At 41.9% G+C, this 18,314-nt stretch overlaps 1 protein-coding gene across 3 annotated transcripts in view; it reads left to right on the top strand.

The window, feature by feature from the left end:
* dock1 (dedicator of cytokinesis 1) overlaps positions 1 to 18,314 on the top strand; it is a 472,808-nt gene that overhangs the window by 369,911 nt on the left and 84,583 nt on the right. For all 3 annotated transcript variants that reach the window (XM_068002361.1, XM_068002362.1, XM_068002363.1), the window contains 4 exons: positions 6,276 to 6,361; positions 6,554 to 6,710; positions 10,965 to 11,005; positions 11,937 to 12,027. In XM_068002361.1, coding sequence (XP_067858462.1) covers positions 6,276 to 6,361; positions 6,554 to 6,710; positions 10,965 to 11,005; positions 11,937 to 12,027 — 375 coding nt within the window. The remainder of the gene's footprint in view (positions 1 to 6,275; positions 6,362 to 6,553; positions 6,711 to 10,964; positions 11,006 to 11,936; positions 12,028 to 18,314) is intronic.

Here is an 18,314-nt window from a genome sequence, read left to right on the forward strand (position 1 = left end):
TACAGTAAGTAAATGCAACACTTACATGAAGTGTGTGCTATATGTAAAACTTGTAATATATTACTCACAGACATCCTGTGGAGTTGCTTACAATGAGTTGCCTAAGCTGCTGTTATTTGTCTTCACCTGATTGTGTTGGTGTGATATGTGTGTCTGTTTGTATTTTTGTTTTGTTTATTTGTTGCATGACTCATGTATCTTACTGCAATTTGTGTTTTTGTATGTATTCATATGTGTTATGTTAGGTTTGTGTAAGTGTGTTGATGGAATGTTTGTTTGTTGCAATGTTTAATATGGTGGATATTTTCGTGTGTTTGTGTAATTGCCGGTGTTTTAATGTGCCTAGGTAAAAGTTAGAATTTTTAATGTAGAGAAATGCGACAGCCAATTTGCTAGATCCCACAAACAGCAATGTGATCAATGACCAGATAATCTGTTTTATTGGTGTTAGTTGAGGGATAAATGTTGGACATCAGGAGAACTCTCCTGCTACTTTTCAAATAGTGCCATGGGATCTTTTACATCCATCTGAGCAGGCAAACACAGCCTTGTTTAATGTCTCATTCAAAAGATGGTACCTCCAACGATGCGGCACTCCCTTAGTACTGCACTGAAGTGTTAGCTAGATAATATGCTTAAGTCTCTGAGGTGGGGCTTGACTCACAACCTTCTACCTCTTTTTAAAAAAAAGAGCTAAATGTGCTACCACTAACACAAGGCTGACACTACCAACTGAGTGCTTCAACTAATGTGGAGAAATTAAACCTTGTTGAAAGGTTAGAGTGTTATTGGAAGGTCTAGCAGAGTTTGGTTTGTACATAAAGTGTACTGCTACAACAACAATAACTTGCATTTATATTGTGCCTCTAACATATAAGCGTAATCAGACAAAAATAGATGTTGAGACAAAGAGATATTAGGAGAGGTGACTAAAAGCTTAGTCAAAGTGGTGGGTTTCGTGGAGGAGAGGTTTAAGGATGCGATTCTACAGCATAGGGCCTAGACTTGTGAAGGCACGGCCACCAATAAATGGGTGAAGGCAATGGGGCCAGAGTCAGAGGAACACAGAATTCTCAGAGGGTTGAAGTGCTGGAGGAGGTTACAGACATAGGAAGGGGCATGGTCATGAGAATTTAAAATTTATGCAGTGATGGGTGAGCAAGACTTGGTGGTGATAGGATATGAGCAGCAGAATTTTGGATGAGCTGAAGTTAATGGAGGGTGGAGGAAGGGAGTCAGCCAGGAGAACATTGGAATAATCAAGCCTAGAAGTGACAAAGGAATGGGTGAGGGTTTTATCCACAGATAGATTGAAGCAAGGCGAAGTGGGTTGTGGGAGCAGGCAACAATTGCAGCAAAATGTGAGGTTAACAAAATAACGAGATAGCTGGATTACTCATATTACAGTGCTACCAGTGGTGAGGGGACTGACTAGCAGACATTAACGGTGTAATAGATGCAGACATTGCTATAACATGTTAAGCATTAGCAACGCCTTAAGAGCGCTATTATATCATGGTAATTGGAGATAGGCACAAGAAGTCTCAATAATTTTAATTGTATATGTTTTTTTTCTAGAGTGTAGCAAAATGTTGCTGTTTCTAAAGTATATTCACTATGATTGGCAATATAAAAATATGAAAAAGCACCAAACCTGAAGGAATAAAATGTTTTTTTACTCAATACCAAGTTTAAATTGTACCATAGGTCAACTGTATTGTAGTAATTAGTTTGAAATCATAAGATACGGTGGCTTCTGATTACAGATTGAAAATTGGACACAGAATAAAGTTGGCCAAATTATTAACTCAAGGCAGATAAGAATTATGTGCATGGTAATGTGCTAATATATTGCGCACTTCAGTGCTACAGGCTAGAAAGGAAATGTTATATTGGAAGTTGTGAACTGTCATGCAGCTTTGCATTCAAATCCAATTTAAACTTATTGCAACTGACCTCAGTATATTGTATATGTTAACGATTACTGTTTGTCATTCTGCAGCTGTTATTTTTGAAAGGTATCATGAAACATTCTACCAGATACTCTTTATAAATGTACATAAATTTAATTATAGTATTGTAACATTTTCTAGCTTTTTTCAAGTTAAAATGGTTTTTACTAGTTCCACCCGTATTTTTAATTTTATATTTTACTGGTAGCTTTGCATCAGTAATTTGACTGAGTTGGCATTTTAACTTTTTAAATCCTTCATTTTTCTCACTTCTCTCCTTTGGGAATAAACTCTTTGAGATGCAGTTGAATGGGCTTTATTGGTACCTTTCCCAAGTCACATATCTTAATGTATAAACTTAGGCATTGAGTTTGAATCTGTTTAGGACACAAGAGCCATGCCTGATTTTGACCTCACCCCACGTTCACACACCCACACTTTCAAGCAGGGATAGTAATCAAGAGCAGGAACCCTGAGTATTTTTTTCCCTCTCCCTAGCATAGTGATGCTGAGGCCAAATGTAGTACCCCAACTACTGCCTAGGATCACTACGAAGTATCACTCGGCTCTATCCCTACCTCTCCCCCCATTGCTGGCTTACTCATTTCCACTCTCCACCACCTAAATTTATTCAGAACACCACAGCGTCTATCTTCATCCACATAAAATCCTACACTCCCATTGTCCCCTATGTTTGGCAAAGCTTCGCTGGCTCTCTGTGCCCCAGCAAACTGATTTTAACATTCCCATCCTTCCTTTCAAATCCCTCTAGCCTGACCTAAACCTGCTCCCTTTGTTGCTCATCTCTTTTCAGGTCCTTGCAAGGGCCCTGTGCTTCTCCAAATCAGTTTTGCTCCTTGTTTCCCACTTTGTCCACTTAGCTATGAGTAGTCTCTTCTTCAGCCATTTTGTCCCTTGCCTTCTGAAACTTCCTACTTAAACCCTCCTGCTTTGCTCTTTTCCTCCCTACTTTCAAATACCTCCTTTAATGTGCTTTCGTACCCCTTCTCAACTCTGTTGTATTTTTCCCTCTTGCTCAGTGAAAACTTTTTTTCTCTCTGCCTTGTAAAGCAAGATGTCTATCTCTGTGAGGATTGTTATAGAAATGTAAGTTCTTGTTGATATCATAACTTTCTAATACAATCTAAACTTGTTTGTAACACAGTTTTTAAAAAAGTTCTTAAACCATGAGCAATTTTGCACTTTTTGCTCGTTATTTATAAAGGTATTAGCTTGGTTTTTGCTTTTGTTAAGAACAGGTTACCTAATTATGCAGTCATCCAAGGTTCTGATTTTTTTTAAAGTACTGTAGCAGAAATATAGTACATATGTATAATTATAGTAAAATGAAAGCCATAATGTCAAGGCTACAGTCAACCAGGTGGGACTATAGGACAAGGTTTTAGCAACTGGTGATTTACTTAGAAATATGTAGCTTTTATTTCACTAATACAATAATCTAGGTAAAAGAAAAAAAAGTTGATGATCTTTAAAATCGTTTTTGTTAAATTTAGTCATATGAACTCAAATGGCGAACCCTCATAACTGGATTTTGGCTTACTGGTTATATTGCTTGATCTTCCTGAACTTTAGAAGTTGTTGGAGTAAACAATCTGCTGGTTTAAACTATAAACTGCCAAAAAGATTTATTAAACATCAAATGGATAAGTGAACAGGGACACACTGCAGATTTACAGTAGTTGGAAGGTTAACTATTCCTCCTCGAAAGATGGAAAATAACAAATAGTGCCTGCTGTGTTAAACTGCAATGTGAACTGGACCAGACACAAGGTCCCTAAATGTTAACCTTGCAATGCAATTTGTTGCTAAATAGCCATACACTCTCTCTGGCCTATCTGTGCCTCTGATAGCCTGCTCAATTGGCTGAGAAACACTTTGCAAAATTGACCAGGACAAAGGAAGTTTAAATGTATGTCTCTTAAACTAAAAAAAAACACAAGATGCTTGTATTTAAATTGATTGCTTTGGCCTTCTACTTTGGATACCTGCAACAGACTTAATATCTGTTTTGGGACCATTGTGTCAAAGTAAACTGGGTCAATTACCCTTGTGTATCGTGGCAGAAAGAAATAAACCAATACCATGATACATTATAGACAAAAATGCCTCATTTTTGGCACATCAATACCAGCATCAAGATAGTTGTTTCTATCCTTTCCCAACAATTGCCTTAATCTCAGTTTGTGTTCTTCTGGCCCACTATTCACATTTAGCAACTTCATAAAATGAAGAGCTTTATGGAAAAGAGAGTAAAAAGGAGCAAAAAGCTGAATTTAAAAAATAAGATTAACATGAAATAGATATTGCACTATGTTGTACTCAAGTGCACTGTAGCAAGGATTGGCAGCAAAAAATTGGAAAGAGCTGAGAGAGAAAAAGAGGCAGAATTCAGGGAGGAGAGAAGAAAGCCAGTCAAGAACCAGAGAAATGAAAACATAAAATGCTCGAAATACATAACATTTGTAAAGAGAAAAGGCAGGCGCTGATGAAGGACCTACACCCGAAACATCTTTTTACAGATGCTGACGGACCTATTGTGTCTTTCCGCCATTTACTTTCAAATTTCCAATATTTGCGCTTTTTTTTCTTTTATTTATACAAAGATGCAGAGAACGTTAGCATGGAAATGTGACTAATCAGGAGAGAGGGGACAGTGAGAAGAACCTCTAGAAAAAGAGAGAGCAATGCATTTGTTATGCACGATTACCAGCATGAAATGCACCTGATGTACCTTATCAGAACTGAATGCACATATTTTGTGGTCCACCTTCTCCTGCAGATACATAAACACCATGGAATGCTTTGCATGTGTTTTTATATAAGTGCAATGGTGCTTCAAGTTTTGGAGGAGGTCAAAACACCAGTGTATGGGACCAATATAATGTGGCTGGCATTTGTTATGCTTATAAGCCAAAATGACATCGACCAGAAGAGTTAAACTTGCCCTGTTAATTAAGTGTAAGGAACAACATTGATATGATGTTATAATTCACCATGGATTCTAGGGCATTTTGTTGGCTTCTCATGCTGGAATGGAATGAACGCAACACTAACACCTCACCACACCAGCCCCTTGGACAGATTTCAGTCAAAATGACACTCTAAGAACCAATAAAAGATTTGTGGCTCTATCTTTGGATTGTCATGCTACGTGTAGCAGGACAATCCAGAGATAGATTATGTACAGTCATAATTGCGTGATGAGAGAGCAAACATTTCAACATAATACCCCATATAGATGGGAAGCAAAGAACATTCTAAAGTAGTTCCTGTAAACTCTGTCTGATTAACGCTTGTGGTATAATAGCTACAATTTTAGTGGAAAGGGGGAAGTTTGTAAAGTTAAAATTCTTTATCAGGCAGTTAGTGAATCCCAACAGAATGTTTATTTGCTATTTATTGTTCTTTGATATATTTCCCAAAAATAATTGCTTCCAAGTCAGAGCTATCCCTAAGAAAGGGATAGCTATTTAGGAAACAAAATATAAAGTTAAAGTCATAAGCAAATGTGTACAAGGTGCAGATTAACACACATTGCAGACATACATTGAGTATAACAGCCATCAGTGGCTGAACAGTGCTCTGTACCAGTTATTTTTATCGCACATTCCTGTTCTACTGCCTGTGTCTCGGGCAAACGTGGAGATAAACAAAACTATGCTTGAGGCAGCTAATCCAAGGTTGTTTTCAATATTCAGACATTAATTCATTGTGAAGTTGTGTGGAGTGTAGAGCGCAATTGGCCGCATTTCTACTAGAATTGATTAGTGAGGCAGTAGAGTAGAGAAATCGTGATGCTTGCAACGTACCTTCTGTTGCCTACATTTTCTTTGGTTGTGGAAGTGTTTTTTTTTTGTAGAGACTATGTATTTTTCTCTATCCTGTTCATTTAAAAAAAAAAGTTTAATGACTGAATTCATACTGTTATTTCAAAATTGTTAAACAAGAAAAATCTCAGTAATGTTATCTACATGCATTCGTTCATGTTAAGCATAACTTTATTTGGGCAAGAGTAATCCATTCTTCAAAGGGCTAGCAAAAGGTTACGCTTGAGCTGGCAAGGTTTTCACAGATTTGCTGTGTTCCTACCAATGTCCAGTAGTGCACCACAATTGATAACGAAGGGATCATTTTGAAATGTATTGCACTTAAGGTCAATGAAGCAAGATAGAAGCGATTAGTTAGCTTATGCATCTCTTCTCAGTATATAAATCATAGAAGCTCCAATAATAAATGGAATATTTGCATTGAACTAATAACATGCTGTAATGCTGATTATTTACACTCACTGTTTAATTATAGTTTGAAAATGAGATCATCACCAAGCTAGATCATGAAGTGGAAGGAGGCAGAGGGGATGAGCAGTACAAAGTGCTGTTTGAGAAGATGTAAGTGTCAATTAATGAGAAAAATTATTCTGTAACAAAGACAAATAGCGTAATAATTATACTGCAGCACATTTTGACTTTGTAATAATGAAAATGTGTGAATAATATATAGCATCCTAATACTTCAAATTTGACCTCAATTAATTTTTTCCCCATGCATGAAATTAATCTGCTATTTACTACTTTATCCAGCCTTCTGGAACACTGTAGAAAGCACAAGTATCTTGCTAAGAATGGAGAAAACTTTGTCATGCTGGTTGTTAGGCTTATGGAGAGGCTTTTGGATTACAGAACGATCATGCATGATGAAAACAAAGAAAACCGTATGAGCTGTACAGTCAATGTACTGGTAAGGGCTTACTGTGAATGTTTTTGTGATGCTGATCAATTTCAGGAATGTATAGTTTACAGTTACATCAGTACTTTCCACTTATTGCCCCAATGTGGCTTTGTGCCAATCACAGAGCAAGAACCCAGGGGTGAATGGCAGATTCCAGCAGTGATCTGAATTCCTCTTTTTCCTTGTAAGCATAGCACAGAAGCAGAAAATAGTGCACACTAATATTCAGCGTATGATACCCTTAAGGTAAATTCAGTGATCCCATTGCTTCCACTGGGGATCTGTGCTTGAAGATGATAGTACTAAAGTTCTATCTCTAACTTAGGCTCACTTCAAGTGCAGTTCCTGCTGGGATTGTTGAATTTACTCAATATATTGGTCTGAGTACCTATTCCCATAGTAATAAGTGTTGGTGCAGTTATCCATTAGAGGTACCTCAACTTCGACTTAGATTAAATTTGTCCTATTTCAGAGAACACGTTACAATCAGCCCTAGATGACGATAGTGATTCAACTGGTCTTTAACAAAAGCAGAAAGTAATGTCAAAATAACATTTTATAGCGAATACGTACAAAATATTTGTAAATTAATATATTGTAAAGTATGGATCAAATATCAAAAATGTACTCTTATTTAAATATTAAAGATGTATCTTCTTTTACAACAAATAAAGGTTTCTGATCTAGTTTATAAATGGAGAATCAATTAAATACCACTTTGCACATAGAGTGACTTATTTAAACAAATTATAGTAAAAGTGAAATAATAAGAAATTAAACAGTTAGAATGGCTTTTTATCACATATACAGATTTGTAGGATTGCCACAAAAGGGATGCTATGACATAGTTATATTAAAATCTAAATGTTAAACAGATAATGATGGCTAAAATAAAGACAGACAATAAACTGACTTGTTTCTCAGATGGAGTTTTCTTAACAGTTTGAGTGGCCATATGTTTCTGTTAAGATTTTCTGTACTGCCATAATGGTAGAGATTATATTGAGACAGTGCCTGTTGGCAGCTAAAATGCTTGTTACTTTGAAATGTAAAACATTAAGTGTGATATGTCATCATAGAAGGTACGGCACAGGAGGAGGCCATTCGACCCATCGTGCCTGTGCCGGCTCTTTGAAAGAGCTGTACATTTAGTTCCACCACTCCCCCTGCTCTTTCCCCCATCACCCTGTCAATTTTTTCCCTTCCGGTATTTCTCCAATTCCCCTTTTGAAAGTTATTATTGAATCTGTTCCCACCGCCCTTTCAGGCAGTGAATTCCAGATCATCACAACTCGCTGCGTAAAAAAACGTTTCCTCATCTACCCCTCTGGCTCTTTTGCCGATCGCCTTAAATCTGTGTCCTCTGGTTACCGACCCTCCTGCCCCTGGAAACGGATTCTCCTTATTTACTCTCTCAAAACCTTTCATGATTTTGAACACCTCGATCAAATCTCCCCCTTAACCTTCTCTGCTCTGAGGAGAACAATCCCAGCTTCTCCAGTCTCTCCACGTAACTGAAGTCCCTCGTCCCTGGAACCGTTCTAGTAAATCTCCTCCGCACCCTCTCCAAGGCCTTCACATCCTTCCTAAAGCGTGGTTTCATCGTGTTCCCACATTGCTCACTGTAATCAACCCTGTTCGTTCTGCTAATTCTCTCCGACTCCTCAGCCGTTTCCTGACCTGCCATCAAAAGGCGGGGGTGGGGGGGATGCTTCATCTAAATCTTCATCCCGAATCTAGCTCGTGTAAAAAGAAAAAACTCTCGTTAACTCTGCGCCACCATCCGGGACACTTGTAATGAAGGACAGAACAGCCACTGTGGCCCTGGGATGGGTTAATCTGCACAGCGTTGCATTTGTCACCACGCAGTTGGTAAATATCCACTCAAATTAAAGTCTTGACACTCACAGGGCGATTTCATCACACTCAGCAATGCAACTTGGCAAGTAAGGGGTCAATTACTTCTTGGCTTTGAGAAACCGTACTGGGTGGAGAGAGCCACCACAACTGCAGGTTCAGACTTGCTTTCGAAGGCCTTTTGCAACGGAGGCACTGTTGTGATGTCGGAGACGCAGCGGCCAACGTGAGCACAGCAAGATCCCACAAGCAGCAAATGTAACAATGACCAGATAATCTGCTTTCTTTTTAAAGGTGGTGTTGATTGAGGGGTAAATATTGGCTAGGACATTCCAATAGTGGCCGTGGGATCTTTTACGTCCAACTGAAAGGGCAGACGGGGCCCTAGGTTTAATGTCTCATCCCGAAAGACTGCAACTCCCACAGTAACACTTCCTCAGTACTGGCGACCGGGGAGTGGCGGCTTAGATTTTGTACCCAATTCTCTGGGGTGGGACTTGAACCCACGAGCTTCTGACTCAGAGGCGAGAGTGTTACCAACCGAGCCAGGGCTGACACCTCTTAAAATCCAGCTCAGATATTGCCTCCCCACCCCCTGCCCTGTCCATCTGCCACCAAATTGGCATGATTAACATCGCCCGTCCTGGATCTGATTAACAGCAGCTTGGAAACAATGCAGTCAAATGTGAACGCGCTGGTGTCTCAGCAGTCCGATGGACTGGTGAATCGCTTTTCACACACGGAGCAGGGGAACGGCCTCTCCCCGGTGTGAATGCGCTCGTGTTTCAGAAGACTGGATGACTGCGTCAACGTCTTACTGCAGTGAGAGCAGGTGAACGGCCGCTCCCCGGTGTGAATGCGCTGATGCATCTTCAGGTCCTTGGAGCTTTTAAAGCTCTTCTCGCAGTCGGAGCACTTAAACGGCCTCTCGTCGGTGTGAACCAGCTGGTGTTCACGCAGAGACGATGACCGAGTGAATCCCTTCTCGCACTCGGAGCAGGTGAACGGCCTCTCCTCGGAAGGAAAACATCTGAAGCAATTCGCCATCACTTGAAACAATGATAAGGTGAACACACATAGGAAAAAAGAAGCCCACCAGTCTGTTTGAGTTTGTAGTAGTCTTTAAAGAATTATGTTGTTGAATAATTCTTCGGTCAAGCTGAAAAAGCAATAAATGTATATACTTTAGAAATGCTAGAGGTAGACCATAACTAGTTGGTTACATGGTTTTTGTATGTATCAATGACCTTGGTTAATACAGCTGAACAGTTAAGTGCATATGTCATTTAATGTCACTGAATCCTTTTATGTTCTAGGCAAAAGTACTTGGAGAGCTGGGCATCAATCTGGCACCTATGCCTGCATACTTCTGACACAGCTTTAGACAATGTAATGCCCGAATACACTGCACATGTGATGGTGCATTTTGATCTTTTGCATTGCACCAAGTGATTTTGCAATAATTGGAGATTTAATGTTGGTAACCACCTGGAAGAGACACTGCTAATATTAAATATCACTGCAGCCAGTGATCACTGCTTTCAAATTTTTTTAAACTCCGAAAGCCTACTTCACCACCATTTAATTTCAAATAATTGAAAAGAGCTAACTGTCCTGTCTTTTGAGACATATGATATTTCGCTGGCAATTGGACGCTGGTAATCTATGCTTGCATTTGAGTATGTATCCCCAGAGCTCTGCCTACTCTCTCAACAGCAATGCATATGGGCAGTTTAGCCATAACTGCCTGTTCACATCACTAATAAAATGCATCAATACTGTACTAGTTGGAGTAGTATAACGGGCACATTGAGGATTCACAATGTGAGAGATTTGTTTTTGTGAAAATCCTCTTTGACACCTACAGGATCTACAAGCTCAAAGGACTTACTTTGTAGAAATTACAGGCCATTTTGAGCGTGGAAATGAAACAGACCGACTTGCCATACAGTGGCCATAAATGGGCCCCATAATGGTGTATCCCATTGGGAATAAATCTCAGAGTTGAGTTGCTCTTAGGAGAGCATTACAACAGTGAAAACAGAACTGGAACTTGAAATTTTTAAGTATTCACAGTTCAGACAAACTGGTCCGCTGCCTTGATGGATTGGCAATATGCCTCCCTGAAATCCTGCTGCCCTTGTGGAGTGAGCACGCCAGTAGTGCCACGAACAACTATTATGTAATTGACCCCATTCCTAGGATTTGGCAGAATCAAGGCAAGGGCAGACAAGCAGGTTGAAGTCCTGCCATGTTGTACTTCTGCCGATGGAGCAGGGTTTCTGGCATTTCTAAGCTATTGTCTTTAAGTAAAATTTCTCCTGAATGCTTTAAGATGTATATTATTTGAAAAACCCATGTGTATTACAAAATTGGGAGAAAAGTATTTTCTGATCTGTATTTCAGAACTTCTACAAAGAAATTGAGAGAGAAGAAATGTACATCAGGTATGCAAAAAAAGAAGTTGGAGTTGTTACAAAATGATTAATTTCCAACATGTAAGTAAGAAATAAGAGCAGTCAGAGCCCAGCTGACAAGCTGCATTGGGTCTCCCGATTGGCATCCACAACTTGCCTGTTTAATACAAATAAGGCCCGAGACCAAATTTAGATCGGGACCGGGGACCGGCGCGCAAAGAAATTGCTGACTTGCCGCTCGTTTTGGGCAAAGTCCAATTTTTTGGCCTATGATTTATGGAATGTTACCAAAGACCTCTGCATTGCTCCGAGGTGAATTCCTGCCAATCACAGAGCAAGAACAAAGTGGCAAAGAGCAGAGGCCAGTGATGGCCTAACTTGTAAGAAAAAACTATAGTGACATTTTCCATAAACAAATTTCACAAAAATCTTTCATGAATATCTAGCTCTCAGCACTCTAATTGCACAGTGATGACAGTGTAGATCCATTACGTGCCAGCAAGCTATGTTCAGCAAATGTTATTACTGCTCTGCAGCATAGTGCTTATTAATTTTTTTTCAATTTTCTCTTCCTTTTTCCCCTTAACGTCTTCTCCTGAAGACTGACTCCTTGGTGGGGTACAATTTCGCAGATGCTGGATATCCTCGCTTACATGACCCAATGGTTACAATTCATCTGTGTGCCTTGATAGTGAGTGTTGACAGAGGGACTTGTTTGATCGTGTCCTCACTTGAAGTTCATACATGCACACTTCCAGCAGGGTCACTGGATAATTAGTACTCCTGAACCCAGGGGTACTAGGGCTAATTACACCACCCATGTTGTAGTACTATTAAATGTAGATTCATTCAAACTCTTAAGAATAACCTATTTTATTTGATACATTAGGATTTTCTTCAGAACACTCCACAGTATTTCATATTTAATACGTGTTCAAAATTCATAATGTTGCTTCCTTAGGTATCTATACAAGCTGTGTGACCTGCACAAAGAGTGTGATAACTACACTGAAGCTGCCTACACATTGCTGCTTAATGCAAAGCTCCTTAAGGTAATATTTTAACTCAAGGTATCAAATTATTTTCTAAGCTTATAAAACTGTTGTCATTATGGTGATGGTTTCACTAAAAACATGAAACTTAATTAACTGTGTAATGGGTTCAGTATGTGAACCTTCTGTTTTGTTTTGCTTATTGTAGTTAGGAAAATAGTAATGCAGCCTCACATTCCAAATCCCACTGCACTTTAAAGGTTTGAAAGTATCTATCTGCTATATGTTGCATTATACTTTTAGCACAGCACTGTTTTTATGAAGAAGTATGCTTGACAAAGGGCCAGAAGAAGCCTGTGTCATTTTCCTCATAAAGACATGGTTTACAAGCCTTGTGATAATACTAAACCTTGTGCTTGTAAACAATGAGAAAAATATGTTGAGCACTTTTCTAATTCTCACCCTTCCTTTCGCTCGACTGAAAATATTGACTCCTTCCAAAGTACTGTTCCATGGCCAGAGCCCTTGGGCACCAAGTACGGGTGGGTTGGGGACGGGTGGGGAGTAAAAAATACTCTGTTTTCAGAGCGGGACGGCATCCCAGCTCCAACACGCCTACTTCTGGGTTTAACCCAGGCAGGTTTGTCTGTATGTGGAGAGCGGACACCAGGAAGTCCCGTCCCCTCTTAAAGCCATTGGGCTGATACTTAAAAGGGCAATGTACCTCACTGAAATACTTGAAGTACTTAATATTTTGTGTATTGGAATAATAAAACAACTTTAATCTTACCTGTTTGGGTTTCCCATCGCTTCCCATTCATGTCAGGTAAAAGCAGATGGGAAGGGCTGGATCCAAGAGGTGAGCGCCTTTATTGCACTGCTTGTGGGCCCGGAGGAGCAGGAGTACTTCATCCAGGCCCAACAAGCTCACCTGGCCGACAGGAACACAAAATTGGCCGACCCCCACCTACCTCCGATTCTTTAGCCGACCTCCAGCGACCTCAAATCTGTAACTTTGCCCTCCGATCTGTTCCTCTGTCCCCCCCCCCGATCTGTTCCTCTGTCCCCCCCCCGATCTGTTCCTCTGTCCCCCCCCGATCTATTCCTCTGTCCCCCCCCCGATCTGTTCCTCTGTCCCCCCCCCCGATCTGTTCCTCTGTCCCCCCCCCCGATCTGTTCCTCTGTCCCCCCCCCCGATCTGTTCCTCTGTCCCCCCCCCCGATCTGTTCCTCTGTCCCCCCCCCCCGATCTGTTCCTCTGCCCCCCCCATCTGTTCCTCTGCCCCGCCCCCTGATCTGTTCCTCTGCCCCCCCCCGATCTATTCCTCTGCCTCCTCCAATCTGTTCCTCTGTCCTCCCCCCATCTGTTCCTCTGCCCCCCCCCATCTGTTCCTCTGCCCCCCCCCCGATCTATTCCTCTGCCCCCACCCTGATCTGTTCCTCTGCCCCGCCCCCTGATCTGTTCCTCTGCCACCCCCCCCCCCCCCCGATCTGTTCCTCTGCCTCCGGATCAGTTCCCCGGCCACCCCCCGATCTGTTTCTTGGACCTGTTTGATCTGTTCCTCTGCCCCTGATCTGTTGCTTGGCCCCTTCAATCTGTTCCTTGCCCCCCCCCCCCCGATCTGTTCCTTGGCTCCCCGATCTTCTCCCCAGCCCATGATCCCTCTCTCCCTCTGATCCTTGGCTGCAGCCTGCCGCAGCAGGCCTTCCTGCCCGCCTGTCAATCAGGCTGGCTGCCGAACGTGAAACCCAAAAGCGCAATTGATGGATCGTGACCCGTCCACTTACCTTTCGGGTTTCGCTCCCGGAAATCTTCCCCTCTGCTTCCTTCCTGGCTCGTTGTTAAAATTTACCCCCTTGAATCACTTTATCAAGTAGTCATTCTTAATGAGTGAGCCTAGACAATGAACGCTGGTAGACTAATAATCCATGAGGGCATCAGAACTAAGCCCAATCTGGGCTCAGCCAATGCCTACATTCATACATTCTCCAGCAGTTAGGAGTACTGCCACTGCAACTGAGATTAGTTCAGTCCAGGAGTTGAGTCTGTAATCTTTGAGGAATCATAGAAATTTCAGCATAGATGGCTGCCATTTGGCCAACTGTGCTGATGCCGGTGTCAGCTCAACATCATTCCAATCCTACTGACTTTACCAATGTTGCTGTTGACTTTATTAGTTCCCTCACTTCAGTCCCAAAACACTATATCAGTTAATGTTTTTTTTCTTGAGGTGGCTGGAAGGGATGCATTTTTGCTTGCTCATCAATGTATGGGATGTCAGTGGAATAGAACGGTTTTTCATTCCAAGCAACTGGTGTCAAGATAAACGGCTCCTGGGTCAGATACAACATAAGCCACATATTTCCACACCAGCCTTATTTTTGGCCTTTTCGAGATTGTCATTTTAATGTCAATTAATGGACCTGCACCTACTAGCAAGTAGATTGAGACTGCACGTTGTGAAACCTAGATGGAAACCAGCTAATACACCCCTCTGCATGGCTCCCGGAGTGGATTTCATTATCCTTTGCCAATCTGCTGCCAGAGCTGCCAACAATCTTTCCAAAAGCAGTTCTGTCAATTAGATTCTGTGACTCACTACCAGCAGCTGGTTTGTCGGTATTAATGGTTGTTTTCTTCTGCATTGCTTTCTCCAGCACCACACCTCACTCTGTCAAGTAGTCCTCCCCTCCAGGCTGCTTGCAACCTCTTTGATCTCTTCACCAACCATAGCTTTTTCCAACCTTCCTCGCTGAGCTCAGACATCTCCAATTTACCTTGAAGACTACAGACCTCTGCTGTTCCTCACAGATACTGTACATCTCTGACCTTCCTCACAGACCTGGACTTCTCTGATCCCAGGCTGGTTACTTTCACTCGTAAAGCTGCTATCCTAAGGACTTACTTATTATACCTACTTCTCTGCCACTTGCACATAATTTAAGTTTTTCCTATGTGTCATATGTGTGTGTGTGTGTGTGTGTGTGTGTGTATGTATTGGTTGCTCTCTTGGGCCCAACCGCTACATACTCTAACTACTTCTCAGCTCTAGTCCACTCCCTCCTCCATCTTCTCCCGCCAATGCTTATTCTGACCTCCATCTCTCAATCACCTCGCCTTTCACCAAGATGCGACTCGCAGTCCTCCACCCCACCTGATTTTATTCTCCAGCCAGCCTCATCTCCTGTCACAGCATGCTCCATATCATCTTCAAGAATGTTTATTTCCTTGCAAACAAATTTCTCGCTATCCACAATCTTATAGTGGTTGCATCTGTTAGCATCCCGGCCCTGACAGAAACTTGGTTTACAGATGGTGACTCCTTCCTCTTCACTGAAGTCTTCCCACCTGGCCACACAATCCATCATGTGCCCCACCCAAACTGCTATGACATTGCTCTCAGCCACAAGTCTCACCTCGGGCTTTGCCTCTACTGCTTGGGCACCTAGTCCTCATTTGAGCAACTCAGCCTCTTCTATTTCCTCCCATCTTTCACTCAAAATTTTCATCATCTGCGACCCTCCAAAGTCCCATGAGAACCTTCTGACTGAGATGTTTTTTCTTAGGGGTCAATTTTAACCTAGAGTGGGCTTCAGACGGGTAGGGTGAGTGTGAAATGCACTTGCTGGCCTAAATTTCAGATGGTATCTTAACTCTCGGGCCTCGTTTAAATGGCTCCGGTCCACTTCCCTCCCAGAATGGGCTGGAAAAGGACGCAGAGTGGCTGCTGGCAGAGGAAGTTCAAATGACCCTTGGCTGCCCGCCAGCTTCCAGGTGAGTGGCGAGGAGGGATTTTCAGAAGGGTGTCATGGGAAGAAAAGGGGTGCGGGGGGTGCAATCCGGAGCAGAGGAGACTGCAACTTTCCTAGTTGGGCCCAGAGAAGCACTCCTGCTCCCCTTGGCCCCACGGAAGAAATTTTTTACAATACCTGGAGGGCCTCTTCAGCCTTCCCAGTCGGGCGAGAAAGCTGCGGAGACTTTCCTGCTCGGGTCCCAGTTAAAATATCATTGGGATCCTATTAACGTAATAGAACCCGGATTAGCATTTATGCAAGAGACTTCCACCTGAGGCACCTCATCCACAGCCAAGTTCAATGGCACTAAAATCAAAAATGGAACTGCTCCATTTTAACGACTTCCAAGCTTCCCCAACAGTATGTCTCTTAACTCTACCCTCAGAAATGCAACTCCTATTGCGCTTGTGTCTCTTTTCTATTTCCCACACCAGCTATCCTTGGTTTGTGTAAGTGCGATTGTCAGTTTGTGTCGAATCAAGAAAGGCATTGTTGTTTTTGTATCTAGCTTCTTCAATGCTAGCTTCATGGAGTGCACGTGTCTGAATTCAAATAACCACACAAACAGAAGATTGAGGCGAGAGGGTCGGGAACACCCCCTCATGCCTCATTTCCATCAATGCTATGGGCCTTTGCAGATTGGAGGCCAGGCCCATCTCCACCTCCTCCCTATCCCTCCCTTCTTCAGGAAACCCCTGAATTCCTGGGGCAACATGAAGGGGGTGGAGATCTGGTGTAATGGACCAGATCTCTGCCACGTTGGAAGGCACAGTGCCAACAGTGGAATTCCCAAACTGAGGAAAGGTTCCTCTCCCCACTTTGAGCACAGCATTTGTCTTTTAAGAAGTCGTCAATTTTAGACGAGTTATCTTAAAAGACAAATGCTGTGCTCAAAGTGGAGAGAGGGAACTTTTTCTCAATTTGGGAATTCCACTGTTGGCGCTGTGCCATCCAACTTGTCTGCTTTGAAATGTCGGGTGAAAGAACTTACGTTTTATCATTCAGAGTTGGGGTTTGGGGGGTTGTGGCATAGCAATGTTTTTCCATAGGGCAGCAGACTAAATTTTTGGTGCAGGCATGATCAAGGGAGCTTTGTAGTAGCTCTCTTTTGGGCATCAGGAAGTTTTCATAGGCTGAATTCTTGATGCCAGGGTAGGGGAGTCTTCTTTACATTGAGATTTATTACTCACTGCCACCCAGTGGATTTTTAGTGATGCTGAATGAGTAGATACAATAGGTCGATTTTTGTCTTCACCCCCGGGTTGTAATTTCGGGTCGCCCACCCTTGTTAGAATCTGCCTGATTTTTATTTGATTCGTTCTATAAAAGGCAGGTGATCTGCTATGCCACTGATGACAGAAATTACCCCAATCACATTTAAAGGCCAAAAGATTTTAGCGCTGGGTTTGGACTAACATGATAGTTCTTCAATATTATAAATGCCGACCATAGCACCATTTACAGGTAGAACTGGTACTGCAGGTAAATGTTGACAGTTTTTTAATAGGTTTTCCCATTTACAAATCTTGACATATGGCTTATCAATGTATTTTGAGATAGAATGTTGCAATCCACTCACCATTTTAAAAATATTACAGATATGTAAGTAGTAGATATACACGTGTAATGTAATCAGTGTAATATATTGGCATTGTAAAGTAAATCAAAAGGTAGATTTTATAAACATCAACAGTACAGAAAGTCATGATCCCTAGCGCCTCTATCCAATCTATAATTGTTGGAAAGAAACTATATTTAAATCTGTTTATACCAGCATCGTTCTGAATAAATATACTTGGTATTCTGCAGTGATTCTTGATTTTAGGAGTTAATTGGGATTGGACATTGGCATTGCCTTTTGGTCTAAGCCAAGTCTATTAATATATCTCTAGTCTTCAATTGGCTGATATTTATGTCCAGTGCAATTACTGGTAAGAAATTTACCAATGTATCATGCTGTATTTCTTTTTTTTGTTGAATTCTTGCTTTTCAGTAAGGATTTTAAGCAACCCAATATTCTACACGTACTTGTACAGATATTAGTTTGCTCAGGTTATGATTTGGAAAGCCTTTAGCTTAATGTATATTTCAAATAAGATTCCCATCACCTGGATAATGTCGGACAGATTCTAGTACAAACATTCTTCTTCTCTTCCGTGCCTAGCGTCACATGATTCAACCTATTTCTTCCAGCAAATCATGATCACGGTTGTTTCCATATTGAAGACCCTTTTTATGTGGCCAGATCACTAGCCGGACCAGGGTGGACCAGCCACATACGATGGTGGTGGCAGGGGGTTGCCACTCCAATCTTAATGGACGCAAAGACCTCTCTAGATGTCATCCCACTTTTCAGAGGCTGGGTCGCTAATCTCCTGCTCGCTGGGGCTATGATGGGGGGGGCCATTACACTCCCGCAAGTACCCTGCCGGATGTCAACCCAGTATTCAGAGACCAGAACTCTCCTCCACTCGCCAGGGCTGTCTGGAGTGGGGTTCAAACCCATAGCCTCAGAGGCAGGAATGCACCATTGAGCTAAGGCTTATTCCTAGA

The sequence above is a fragment of the Heptranchias perlo genome, chromosome 21 (assembly GCF_035084215.1).
Source record: "Heptranchias perlo isolate sHepPer1 chromosome 21, sHepPer1.hap1, whole genome shotgun sequence".
NCBI classification, from domain to species: Eukaryota; Metazoa; Chordata; class Chondrichthyes; order Hexanchiformes; family Hexanchidae; genus Heptranchias; species Heptranchias perlo.